The sequence below is a fragment of the Xylona heveae genome (assembly GCF_001619985.1).
Source record: "Xylona heveae TC161 unplaced genomic scaffold L228scaffold_1, whole genome shotgun sequence".
In the NCBI taxonomy this organism is placed as follows: domain Eukaryota; kingdom Fungi; phylum Ascomycota; class Xylonomycetes; order Xylonales; family Xylonaceae; genus Xylona; species Xylona heveae.
The window spans coordinates 1,592,501-1,604,883 of NW_017264193.1; the positions used below are offsets into that span (position 1 = coordinate 1,592,501).

The 12,383-nt window shown below is 47.8% G+C and overlaps 5 protein-coding genes across 5 annotated transcripts in view; 3 read left to right on the forward strand and 2 right to left on the reverse strand.

Annotated features, from left to right (window-relative positions):
- Nucleotides 1-3,205, reverse strand: part of L228DRAFT_242846 (coatomer subunit beta-like protein) — a 3,763-nt gene extending 558 nt beyond the window's left edge. Inside the window, exons 1-4 of the mRNA XM_018331545.1 lie at nucleotides 2,617-3,205; nucleotides 2,133-2,553; nucleotides 1,685-2,074; nucleotides 20-1,631 (exon numbers count right to left, since the gene is read on the reverse strand). Of these exons, the coding sequence (XP_018191936.1) occupies nucleotides 20-1,631; nucleotides 1,685-2,074; nucleotides 2,133-2,553; nucleotides 2,617-2,921 (2,728 nt within the window). The 5' untranslated portion in view covers nucleotides 2,922-3,205. The remainder of the gene's footprint in view (nucleotides 1-19; nucleotides 1,632-1,684; nucleotides 2,075-2,132; nucleotides 2,554-2,616) is intronic.
- Nucleotides 3,206-3,325: 120 nt separating this feature from the next.
- On the forward strand, nucleotides 3,326-4,573 carry L228DRAFT_242847 (Mago nashi protein). Its single transcript, XM_018331546.1, has 7 exons — nucleotides 3,326-3,444; nucleotides 3,497-3,534; nucleotides 3,592-3,687; nucleotides 3,738-3,801; nucleotides 3,857-3,944; nucleotides 3,996-4,121; nucleotides 4,175-4,573. Exons 1-7 carry the CDS (start codon nucleotides 3,407-3,409, stop codon nucleotides 4,187-4,189), a joined length of 465 nt encoding a protein of 154 aa, XP_018191937.1. The 5' UTR covers nucleotides 3,326-3,406; the 3' UTR covers nucleotides 4,190-4,573.
- Nucleotides 4,574-5,613: 1,040 nt separating this feature from the next.
- On the forward strand, nucleotides 5,614-6,172 carry L228DRAFT_207002 (hypothetical protein; the record flags this gene model as incomplete). Its single annotated transcript, XM_018329701.1, has 2 exons — nucleotides 5,614-5,737; nucleotides 5,796-6,172. Coding segments are annotated over 2 exons (501 nt in total), but the record flags the coding sequence as incomplete, so codon positions are not given.
- Nucleotides 6,173-6,739: 567 nt separating this feature from the next.
- Nucleotides 6,740-7,748, reverse strand: L228DRAFT_252028 (putative t-RNA methyltransferase; the record flags this gene model as incomplete). The annotated part of the gene is made up of 3 exons (XM_018333663.1): nucleotides 6,740-7,230; nucleotides 7,302-7,519; nucleotides 7,597-7,748. The coding sequence occupies 3 exons, from the start codon at nucleotides 7,746-7,748 to the stop codon at nucleotides 6,740-6,742; spliced, it is 861 nt and encodes a 286-aa protein (XP_018191939.1).
- A 167-nt stretch (nucleotides 7,749-7,915) lies between these two features.
- On the forward strand, nucleotides 7,916-12,111 carry L228DRAFT_216608 (hypothetical protein). The gene is made up of 5 exons (XM_018330123.1): nucleotides 7,916-8,968; nucleotides 9,020-10,829; nucleotides 10,881-11,095; nucleotides 11,145-11,860; nucleotides 11,912-12,111. The coding sequence occupies exons 1-5, from the start codon at nucleotides 8,111-8,113 to the stop codon at nucleotides 11,982-11,984; spliced, it is 3,672 nt and encodes a 1,223-aa protein (XP_018191940.1). The 5' UTR covers nucleotides 7,916-8,110; the 3' UTR covers nucleotides 11,985-12,111.
- The last annotated feature ends 272 nt before the right edge of the window (nucleotides 12,112-12,383 follow it).

The following is a 12,383-nucleotide window of genomic DNA, read 5'->3' on the forward strand; positions in this document are numbered from 1 at the left end:
GGGGGGGGGGTTGGTTTACCAAAAACACTGCGGGCGTAAAGATTTGCGCTCAGGAACTGGCAGTCGCCTTGCAACGATGCTTCAGGAGTGAGACAGTTCATGTTGGTGGATGCCATCAGTTGTGACAGGAAATCTCTTAGAGACTTAGCCTTAGAGTTGATGTTAACCTTGTTCTCCCATTCAAATTCAGTCCACATTGTGCGGAACTGCGTCTCAGTGCATGTGGCCGGCTGGATATAGTCCATGATATCGACATGCACGTCGCTTAAGATGACGACGTAGCTTTCAGTCGAACTTGGGCCATCATAGACAACATTTCCAAAGATGACGCCGGTATCTGTGGATGAAACTCGAATAGTGGCCTGGACATTGAGGAAATCATGCGGGCCAAGATTCTGCGTGGTCGGGCGCTCCACAACCTTCAGGTCACCTAGCGTGGCGAATTCAACCGATAAGTTCTGAAGAGTGTCCGTTGTCTGGTTAACCAGAAGAACATCAAGGACAATATCGAATTGATGGACTTTGACGTAGGCCTCAACGTAGACTGCATCTGAGAAACCGGTGAGCTGAACGACTCTGCTCAACTTCGAAGATAAGTCCTCCACAGTAGAATCACCCCCGGTTGCTTTTTCAAGATCTAATTCAATTTCGTCCGCACCATCAACCGTTGTCTTTTTGGTCAGCTGTCGAATATTCAATACGTCGTCTACTTGAATGGCGCTCTTGGCTCTCTCATCAGCCTCCTTAGCAGCGCGTTTCTTGTCCTCAACTTGAATCATGTCTCGGAATGCTTTCCTCGTATCATTCAAAAAGATAGTCTCAAGTTCTTTCTTCTCAGCAAACTCGGCAAGCGAGCGGATACATGACATGATTCTGTCCACGGAATCTTCATCGATAGGAGCTTTGACGAATTGAGATTGACCAACACGAATGATAGAGATCATAATAAGCATAGCCTCAGCCCTGAGCGCGTTTGTTCGCGCAGCGTCCTGAGAGATCTCAGAGTGCCGCATAACCAATTTCGTCAATGTGGACGAAAGCACGGTTGCAAGGAAGTAATCTCCATCAAGGATCAATTGCCTTAATGGGGGCTTCTGTGCCGCTTTGACGGCTTCCAATCTTGCAGCCGTAGCCGACTCACTAGTCAACGCACTCTCTGAAGCGTACGTGCCATCGGCAAGTACTCTGCGAGATCCAGTAGGCGCAGAAGGTTTGGCATGACCGTTGAGTTGCTCCTTGGTCTCGCCATCTTCATTCTGGGCCTCATCAAGTAGTCGCTGTTCAGAGGCCAGAATTGGAATCTCTCCCAAGCTAGCGCGGATGCGTTTCCACGCCTCTCGAATGTCGTCTGCCTCAAGCGAATATTCTCCAACAATCCAGAGCGCGCCTCTGTATACCTTTCCGGCACGAACTTCACCAAGAGTTTGAACAAGGCGTTCGACAATCGAGGGTCGGAGCTGGGGGAACTTTTCGACCACCTCTTTCACAAATGTAATGACATCGACAGCAGAAGTATTGTTGAGGTCGGCAATGAAGTCCATGAGCAGACCCACGACACTGGCGGCCACTTCGGAGAACTTGATAGCACATTGGTGGATAGAGTGGATGAGAAGTTGCCTGTACTCGTTGTTCTTCGTATTGATCAGCTTCAATTCACTTCCTTGATGCCATCGCAAAAACTCACCTTCTCATACTGCTCATCGACTGTTTTTGAGAGCTCTTTCTTCAACAACATGACAACTTCCTCAACATTTCTGCTTGAGACCATTTCAAGGGCGATGGAGAGTGCTTTCCGTCTGACATCAATATCGGGGCTAGAGAGAACCCGCAAAATCTCCATCGTCAGATCATCCAAAACGCCCTCATTCTTTTGCCGCAGCTGATCAACCCGGTCAAGCACGATCAGTTTGACATTGTTGTCTGCTTCCTTAATGCTAAGCTCAATAAACTTCGAGGCAGCTGCCTTAACAGCTACGGGATTGTTCGTAAGGGCAGTTAAAGACGAGGCCGCTTCGTAGACCACAGTCGTGGCCCCAGCCTCAAGAAGATCGAAAATCAATCTCAGGTAACGTGCCTATATACTATCAGCGTATTGGGTCTCTTTGTCTTTCCCAGCCTTTGCCATTGCGTACCTTGTTCTGAGGGCTTTGCACAGCATCCTTCCGGATGAACTCAAGTTCAACAAGTTGCAAGAGCTCGTCTGCATTTGCGATGCCCTCAAAAACAGTGCTGAGATATTCGAAGGCTTTTTGGTGGCTAATAGCTGTCAATGCAGCGAAAGCATTGCGTTTGCAGGTGTGGTCTGTTTCACCTTCGAGGAATGTTTGAAGGAGCTCCGGCGCATCGGGAATAAGAGCTTCTGAATGCTGGTATACAGACGAAATGGCGAATACTGCATTCTTCCGCACATATGCGTGGCGATGTTCCAAACACGCTCGAGCAGAAGATATTAATGGTTCGATTAATTCGGGTTCCCGGAGCTTGGAAAGGAAACGGAGGGTGTTACCCCTGATGTATTCGTTGGGATGTTGAAGGTCATTTCTGATGCCGTTGCTGTTGATATAATTGATTAGTATAACCCTGAAGCATGTTGGGAAGGGACGCATCAGATCATACCAGACCAAAATCATTTCCTGCTTCAACTTCCCAGTCGCATCCAACTTCGGACATATTTCGTAATAGAAGTATAGCAGCTTCTTCAACGACTTGCTCTTTGAAGGCATGACGAATCTGATAATATGCATCAGGAGTTGAGGCATGGGATCGCCGTTAAGCATGATGGTCAGAATCCGCTTCATCGTATCCAGCTTCGTTTCATCGTTCCCTTTCTCCAATTGGGTCTTCAACTCTTGGACAGTGGGCTGATCGGCCGCATTATCCATGTGCACCAAGCTGTACGCATGGTCCAGGAATGATGCCATAGTGGAAGGTAATTTGAGGATTCGATCCTCTGCGTTATGAACAATAACGATATAGGTCCTTCAGAATATGATCGTCGAATCAGCGGACCCCTTAGGACGCGCGGAGTATGGTAGCTGGTTGGTCCGATAGCTCCGCTGCCTCCTGGGAGGGGAATAAGGGATCGGTGCTAGTAATCAGTATGCGGCTTTAGACAGTCCGCAGAGCGAGAATGGAGACAAATTGGCTTCTAGAGAACAGAGTCTCAACAGCTGGCGACCTGAAGCTACCTGACAACAACGTCTCGATCCTCCACCAGGAGTCGGGAAGTTCACACTTGTCCCAAAGTGCGTGCCATGTTTAGCGAGGATTAGCTTGGTCGTGATGTTCTCTACGTCGTAACTTCGTACCTTGTAGCAACACCCCACCGAAGCCTATCAAACCACGAAACATCATAGTACAGGTCACTCTACGAGTTGACTGTCTGTCAAAACCCTCGTCCCTCATCATGAGCGCATCAAACGAGCCCTTCTACGTTCGCTACTAGTAAGGAAACATCTCTGCCCAGGTCTGCCAGTTGCTGACTGTTTGTCTCCAGCGCTGGACATTCTGGGCGGTTTGGACATGAATTTTTAGGTAAATAGAGGATGACAATATTTAATTTGAAGAGACTACGGCTGACAATTGCCATAGAATTCGACTTCCGCGCCCTCGGCGACGGCCGCAGCGCCTCGGCGCGATATGCCAACAACTCGAACTACCGGAATGATTCCCTGATCCGCAAAGAGAGTGAGTCTCTCTGTAACGGATGACATCGAATATCGCTAAAACCCAGACAGTGTGTGTCAGTTCCCTGGTGATTGCCGAAATAAAGCGCATCATCAAGGAGAGTGAAATTATGAAGTAATGGCAGCCATGCTCCACGCTCTTCTCCAGCTAGCCTGCTGATTATACTTAGGGAGGACGATGCCAAATGGCCCCAGAAAAACAAAGACGGACGACAAGAGCTCGAGATTCGGATGGGAAACGAGCATATTTCATTTGAGGTATATTTGATATTTGAAAGCGACAATGGGGACTCGGGCTAAGGAAAGCAGACCGCGAAAATCGGATCGCTTGTCGATGTGACTGAATCGGCCGACCCTGAAGGGCTGCGCGTCTTTTACTACCTCGTTCAGGATCTCAAAGCGCTGGTGTTTTCATTAATTTCTTTGCACTTCAAGGTTTGAATCACTGATCCGACTATCGCGATTGACACTGACAACTTTTTCTGTAGATCAAGCCAATCTAAGCTCTTGGAACGGAATTTTTATCGATGGCAGGAGTTGACGGAATTGCCTCTTATTTTAACTTTTCTTTTATTCCTTTTCCTCTGATAAATTGAAATTCTTTGTGGGTTTACAGTGTCCTGAGCGGATTTAAAAAGTTAATCATGGATTTCATTCGAAGTATATCGGAGCTTGAAAACACAGAATTGTCATTGCGAGTGGAAATAAAAACAGCCAAAATGGTCCTAGAATCTCTCATGCTTTTGCGATGGAAGTCTTTATGACACCGTTGAGATTGAACTTGGTATAATTTTGAACAGCAGACTAAGGAGGGTTCTATCAAATTCCCTTTTTCCTATACTATTAGCAGCAACTGTTGGATCTATATGTCATAGAGTCCGTGCGTCAACAAATCAAAGTCCCTATCAGTCATCAAGCGTCAGTAATTGATGAACGGCCATAAAATGCTGTATCAATAACATAATTTAGATGACTCTAGATAAATTACTAAAATCAACTTGAAGTACAAAGTCGACGTCCGGGCAACGGTGACGGTCTCGAGCCTAGATGAAAACGTAAAGGTGTCAGGCAAATGGTGGAGTGAGTTCTCCGGGCGTCTCGACCACCGCCTCAGAGACGAGGCCTGGAGGCCTCGGAGGGGAGCGAGAGGCGGAGAGGAACCGGGAAAAGGTGGCGAGAGAGCCCAAGCGAGCACACCTTCCCCAATGAGGGACCCCCGCTAATTCGATAAGCGCAACCAGCACTGGATGTATGGCATGGAGAACCCGTCAATCCGATATGCCCACAAATTCCATTGCGTCGAGCTCTTCGACCTGATCAACCTACACCTTTGCTTTTCCCCGGTCAAGGAATTGTACCTTTAGCGCACCAAGTTTCATGTGCTGAACATTTCATTTGCGCTCATGCCGACTCCGAGTGAGGTTCTGGCGCATACCGCGCCTGTGTCTGATACCCAGATGCAACGGTCACCGCATCCAACCTGCCCACCTGAGGAGGCGTGGGCTGGTCGACGACGGATACCTTCCGCCGATCGGTCAAATCACGAACATGACGACACGGAGAGGCTGTCTGGTACAGCTTCTCAGCAGGACACAAGACCGCAGGCGGATCATCCTTCGCCGAGCAATGGAATTCGGATTCGGCGCGTTTATTTGGATAATAAAATGGAAACTGAGGACGATGGTCCCACTATTGATGGCTCTACGGGAGATTCAACTAGTTCTATTGGTGCCGACACGTCTCAAGAAGCCAAGGACGATGATAGTTTGGAGTCCTATGGCACAACTGGCGGGGCGCCGTCTTCAACGCCTTCCATGAGTTCCGAATTCTCCAACGTCAGGGTATAGTACTTGGCCATGCCCCGTTAATCCTGGTATATAAGTATTCACTGTTAGGGAAGCTCATTCCGAGTACCTCGTCGTCTTTTCTTCGTCCCGGCAGCAAGTTTCACGGCTCTCAACAATCCGACCGTCAACGATATGACGTACAGGTAGAGATCAAGCATGTCGATATGAATGAATCCTTTCTCTGCGGCTACTTGCGCATACAAGGTCGGGCTCTTGCAGGACTTCGTGTTACACAGACGCAATATCTAACGCCTTTGAATAGGCCTCACCGAAGACCATCCGACACTGACCACCTATTTTGAGGGCGAAATCATCGGCACCAAGTATACTTTCCATACCAAGCATCCGGAATGGGGTTCGAATGAAAAGGTCGATATGCAACATTGGCAGAGATTTCCTGCCTTTCGACCATTGGCAAAACAAGCCAGACGCTCCGACTTCACTTTCAAGAATTTTGCTCAAAAGGAGAACATCTTCATGAGATGGAAAGAGTATTTCCTCGTTCCGGACCATCGCGTACGGACTATTTCAGGAGCAAGTTTCGAAGGATTTTATTACATTTGCTTTAATCAGGTAGCAGGCACTGTGAGCGGAATCTATTTTCACGCCAAGAGTGAAAAGTATGTTATCATCCTCTAACCGCTTTCCTCGCATAACTAACCGTTTGGCGTGGCAGGTTCCAGCAGCTTGAGCTCACTCATGTCGAGGACCACGGGTGTTTTGGAGCTCTGGAGTTTAGATGATTTTCCTTCCTTTGTTCTCTTAATTCATGTAGCGATAGTCAGCGATGGGACAGGGGACCGGAGTTCTTGGAGGCTTTTACCGGGCTTCTAACACGCTCCGCAATGCCGGCAACCAAGGTACATGCGCCGGTTTTGGTTCATGTTGCTTTGATTGTTCTCTTTTGTTTTGGATATTGTCTCCATGTTTGACCGAATTCTTTCAAAAGGGGGAGCGGTATATATCAGTTTTGGATTTGGATGAGTTGGGTCAATATCATGACATGCAGCGAAGCGAATTTTTTTTTTTTTTGAATGAAATTTTTTGGTCATATTTCGCAGCCCGAAGAGGCAGAGAGGAGAATATTCGAGATGAAGTTGTTCCCATCTGCTTTATTGCTTGCAAAAGCTTTCCTCACCTCGGTTGATCCACGGACCGCTTTTGTATAATTGCTGTGATTCTGGCTGATCCCTTTCAATTCGGAGGCTATGGCCACGGCGGATCCTCAAGCCTACGGAAACAAGCCGTGTATTTATTGCCATTATTCCGTGTCACCTTTTTCCCTTCTTCGGTTTCATCCTGCATTACTTGAACGCATTCATCTGCGGTCTCCTCTTCCTTTGACAATCTTTCAAAAGAAGGGTGGGCCTCAAAATGCCGGACCATCCAATTGTGGAGGTCTTCGACGTCCGTAATTGTATATACAATCCCGCCCGGTCGCATGACATACGCGTACTCTGAATTCAATGTGGTAGATACAATTCTCGCCTTGTGCTTCCTCGCTTTGAAATGCGGGTCGGGAAAGCATAAAAATATTTTGGAGAGTTGGGACTTGTCGAAAAAGTTTGGGAGGAACTTCATCGTGTTCGCTCGCAGGCAAGCGATGTTTTGGTATTCGCCATTCTCGGGGTTCTGGTTTCGCAGAGCCTTGATTCTGTCTTGGACAAACTGCGTGACCTGTGTACGAATCTCCATACCTAAAAGCAACCGTTGAGTCAGCATGCTCCGGTCTGCGCGCCGCTGAAATCCATCTCGAACAGTGTCATACCAACTAATAACGTATCAGGCATGCGCGGTGCCAGAGCCACCAACAGACCCCCAAACCCGCATCCAATGTCTGCTACTTCGACTCTCTTCGTCATGGAATTGGTTGTAGATGTGACTCCAGAGCTGAGCTCCTCGGATGGAGCAGCGGCGGATGCTTGCTGGGATTGTACAAAGGCAGGATAGTATTCTGACCAATCCATCGATGCTGGAGATTCGGGACTGCAGGTTCAACAAATACATGAGCCAATTGATTTCTGCATCAAATGTGGTGATTATTTCGGGACCGGGCAACCTACTATACTAGAAGGTGATCAGAAAAAGGATTCGCATGAGCTCGTTGGCGATAGAATTTCTTGCGGGGGAGCTCTGCACTGCCATCCTCAGTTTTATGGCTACTGCGGTAGATCTCGCGCTTTTGGCGCTTTGTCTGGTGCTGTGCCTCCTCCATCCTACTTCATGCGATGTTTGAGGTGGCCAATCTATCAATTTGTAAATAGAGGGGAGGAGAAATAAAAAGTGATTTTGTTACCCATCGGAGTCTCCAGACGGAGCCGAAGGAAAGCGTCGCGGGAAGGAAACAATCTAAGCGAGAACCGGGAAGCTTTAGACCGGGAAACGACAATCCATCGACGACTAAGATAATGATGTTGTTATCGTTTGTCCATCTAGGTGTTTAAAATGGCAGGTTGGCGGTGAACTCGTCTCATCTCCCTGGAGACGGCAACATTACAAGCGCAAGGACTTCCAGCGGCGAGCAATCCCGATCAAAGTCGTCATGCAGTGCCGAAATTTTTCGAAACGCCGAATACAATGATCCTGAGTCGTCGAGATGGCATCATCGCTGGTGTCGTCACCTTCATTGCTTGGGGATACACGGTTCACTGGGCTCCAACACTTCGCTGGACTCCGCATGCTTTCGTCGCTGGCTTCGCTCTAGCAATCGGCGGATTTATCGCGATAATTCTGCTCACCTCGAGAGGAATATCATATCCGCGGAAAATCTCGAGGTACAGGACGACCCATGTCGCGTTCGTCACTTCAAAACTATGGGCGGCAGAAGTGGCAGCGTTGAAGCTCAGATCCGCGTACAAACGAAAACCCTTATATCCATCATCCTTTGTGATATCCGATGGGATTGACAGCCTATTGGATCTGGTACTGCGCGACTTCGTCACCTCCTGGTATGGGAGTATCAGCAAGGATCCCTCTTTTATAAATGAAGTGGACCGCGCCACATGTGCTGCTTTGGTAAACATCAGGGATAGACTCTTCTCCATAGATCTTGTCGAGGTCGCTATCTCGCGGTTCGTGCCGATTATAACGGCGCATTTCAAGGATTTTTGTGAAGCGGAGCGTACTGTACGAGGCAAATATCTCAATCGGAATGTGACAGAGTCTGAAGAGCTTGATCTAGCAATAGCTGCCAGGTATCGAAATGGCAATCTTCACCCGGCAGCAACTCTCTTGTTTTCAAATACGCAGCTGGCACAACAACAACACTTGCGAAAAGTCGTCGAGACAATCTTACCACAAGTGATGCCAGAAGAAATGATTCGAAGTCGTTCTGTATTCGTACTGATCAGGGAAATTGTCGCGTGCGCACTGCTGCTTCCAATCATGCAAATGCTGTCGGAGCCAGATACTTGGAATCAAATGATGGAAGCATACGTAAGTTCCTTTTCCACTATTATAATTAAGGTCCATCTAATAGACAATTAGGGCCGGACTATGTTGCAGGACCGGAAAACGGTGCGGAGGCTGCGCGCCGCGCTAGATGAGCATGCTTCTCCTACACCCAAATCCAAGATGGCTACTGCCTTCCCTAGATTAGCGCCTCGCGATAACGAACGGAAGTTTGAGAAATTTATTCGGGCTATCCGGCAGTGTCACAATTTATCGGATGCGCGACGCTTCAGAAGTGAGATTTCCCGCCAGCTGAAGCGCGAATCCCTGGTTGAGGGTCAGGACTTGGTTTATATCAGGCGTCTGGAGACTGGGAAGAGACTGTTAGATCAAAAAGTAACCCAGCTGTCTGCGGGAACGGGATCAGCTGGGCCAGCAGCTCGGCCAGGTCTGAGAAAGACTCTCACTACTTCTCGTCTGGAAAGCGCATCACTTGTGGAAGTGTTACGCGACGCGGCTGGGTGCTCATATTTCATGGAATACATGGACCGGCAACGCTTAATGAGCCTTGTGCAATTCTGGGTCGTGGTTGACGGCCTCCGAAACCCTTTAGAAGACGATCTCTTGGAATCTTCTGATACCTCGAACAACCCCCAGAGCTGGTCTGATACCGATAGAAGTGACCTGGCCCTCATTAATGAGGGATATTTATCCCGACCGGAGTTGAAGGTCCCCGACTATACGAGAGAGGTCGTACGAAAATTCCTTGCTGCTGGACGCCGTGCCACTCTTTCTCAGTACCAGGATGCTCGTGGGGCTGTCCTTCGCGCGCAAACAGCAGTCCTTGAAGACATGGAGCGTCGTCATTTTCCAAATTTCAGGAAGTCAGATCTTTACTACAAATATCTGACATCAGACGAATCCTCAACCCCTCTAGCGATTTCTACCCCCGCGCGTTTACCCAGTCCTCCACCTCGAACCTCAACGCGGATGTCGGGAGCCAAGTATTCAGCACTGGCCAATGTCCCGCCCAGGATGAATAGCAAGGGCTCAGAGCTTCAACGCCAGGCACTCTCATCAACAGATTTAACAGCTATCGCAAGGCTGTCGGAGGAGCTGGCTCCTCCGCGGCGTTCACTCGAAAGTACAGCTTCTTCGCCTCTATTTGACGATGATTATGACAATGACCCTCTTGCTCGTTCAAGAAGCAGCTTCGAAAGAGAAGCGGGAACGAAAGATTCAGGTGCTGGTGCCAATGAAAAGGTGGTCGAAGCTATGGAGGCTGCACTGAATGACATTATGGAGCAGCGTCCAAGCTTGGAAGATTCTCGCGGATCTTTATTTGATCCTCCGCCAGCTAATGCGCCTTTGTTTCAAGATAACGATAGCCTGGATAGTGTAACCGTAGCACCTACTGGTCCGAGAAAAGACAAGAACAGACCAAACATATCCTCCTTAGGGCTTGTGAGCGAACCGTCACGATTCGGGGTTTTCTCCGAGGATGATCTCTTTCCTGAGGAAGGCAATTTTCTGTCAGACGAGTATGAGGAGCCTGAGGAGTCTGATAATGAGAAATCTTTGGAGGAAGAGATCCAACAAGCTGCGCCAGGAGATCTTGGCTTGACAGAGGCTATCACTGCACTTTCCTCGGACATTGAAAAGCTTACATCTCAAGATTCAATCATTGATTCATTGTTGCGCAAGGCTGAACTTACTAACAATAATGCTGAGCTGCGAATTCTGCGGAAATCAAGGGCCAGTTTGGAACGCGAGATACAGCGCAAAACTCTTCAAAGGCAGCAGTACATTGTTCAGGAAAGCGATAATAGTCTATATGGTCGCTCGGGCGTGGAAATTAAATCAGTGGTAGTTGGTACGGATGACGAAGGGAAAGAATATGCTCTCTGTATGATCCACAATTCTCCCCACTTAATAGATTTGAAACTGACTTGTAAAGATGTTATTGAAGTTCATCGCGATGCTGGAGAAAAGATGCCAGCAGCTACTTGGGCCATTGCACGACGCTATAGCGAGTTTCACAGCCTTCACCAAAGGCTCCGGGCAAAGTACCCTTCTGTTCGACAACTCGACTTCCCGAGACGGCGGGTGGTGATGAAGCTACAGAGAGACTTCCTCCACAAGCGGCGGCTCTCTCTTCAGCATTATCTCAGAGTAAGTGCAACCATTTACTACTGGAAGAACCCAAGCTCATTTGATGTAGGAACTGCTGCAGTTGCCAGATGTTTGCAGCAGCAGGGATCTGCGGGCCTTCCTGTCACAGCAGGCGATCATTCCCACCGATGGTGAAGGTCAAGAAGCTCAAAAGGGTGACATTGTCACCAGAATTTACAATTCCGTTGCAGACGGCATGGAAGACTTTCTTGGCAACATACCAGTGCTAGATCAGCTGTCACTTGCGGGCCAAAATCTAGTCAGCGCCGCAACGACACAACTTAGTCAAACAAGTTCGGCAGTTTCCGGGGATCCAGTTGCCGCCGAAGAAGCCGAGAAGGAAATGAACGCCTTTGAGAATCGAGAAATCGTGCCATTTGTCAAGCCTATATGCGACATTTTTCTTGAGATTTTTGAGCTCAATAAAGGAAACAACTGGCTTCGTGGCCGCGCTGTGGTTGTTGTGCTTCATCAGTTGCTTGGGGGAACTATCGAAAAGAAAGTCCGAGAAAATGTGCAGACACTTTTACAAGAAGAGGCAATCCTCAGATATATAAACCTGGTCAAGGATACCATGTGGCCTGGTGGGGAAATGCGCAAGGGAAATCAAGCTCGCTCTTCAGCAGAGAAGACGAGAAGCAAACTGGGAGCCAGTCTCATGCTCGCAAGTTTAGTCCCCGATCTTGCGGGAAACGTTGTGGGTCGGACGAATGCGCAAGCAGCAAGTAGGAAAATATTTGCTACATTAAATAATCACAGACTAAAGTAAGTGCGACTCAGGAAGCAACATCGAAGAAAGGTACTGACATTTTTCAGCACTCATCTTGCGTTTACTTTGTTCGATGAGATTGTAAAGATAATTTTTGGTGACATGATGAGTCTCCGGTAAAGCGATTGTAGACTATTTGGCATCAATAATGATTTATGAGAGCATGAATCTTGCAAAACTGGCGTTGGTTTGACATTTGTCCATTAATCAAATATTAATGCTAATTCAATCGAAGCAAATATCACGCATTCCAAGCTTGCTTTTGTTGGTGCGACATTTAACTGTCGCAAAGCATCGCATGGTGTTATACCAACTGTAATGTTTGAATGCGATTAATCCTTTTTTTTTTTTTTTTTCTTTTTTTTGCTGCTGGGAAGAAAACAATAGAAGAGGAAAACTGAAAATTAAAAGCAAAAAAAAAAAACCATAAAAAGTAATACGTGGGAAATTTTACACATGGTTTGATATTTATTTCCGCGAATGTTTTTACGCGGCAAGAAATGCGAGACGAGTAATAAT

Excerpts from the sequence above, each read along its gene's own strand:
- L228DRAFT_242847 (XM_018331546.1), top strand. The coding sequence starts at position 3,407 with ATGAGCGCATCAAACGAGCCCTTCTACGTTCGCTACTA. Across the intron at positions 3,445-3,496 it reads CCCTTCTACGTTCGCTACTA|CGCTGGACATTCTGGGCGGT; the intron begins GTAAGGAAACAT and ends GTTTGTCTCCAG. Across the intron at positions 3,945-3,995 it reads ACGAGCATATTTCATTTGAG|ACCGCGAAAATCGGATCGCT; the intron begins GTATATTTGATA and ends TAAGGAAAGCAG.
- L228DRAFT_216608 (XM_018330123.1), top strand. The coding sequence starts at position 8,111 with ATGATCCTGAGTCGTCGAGATGGCATCATCGCTGGTGTCGTCACCTTC. Across the intron at positions 8,969-9,019 it reads ATCAAATGATGGAAGCATAC|GGCCGGACTATGTTGCAGGA; the intron begins GTAAGTTCCTTT and ends ATAGACAATTAG. Across the intron at positions 10,830-10,880 it reads AGGGAAAGAATATGCTCTCT|ATGTTATTGAAGTTCATCGC; the intron begins GTATGATCCACA and ends TGACTTGTAAAG.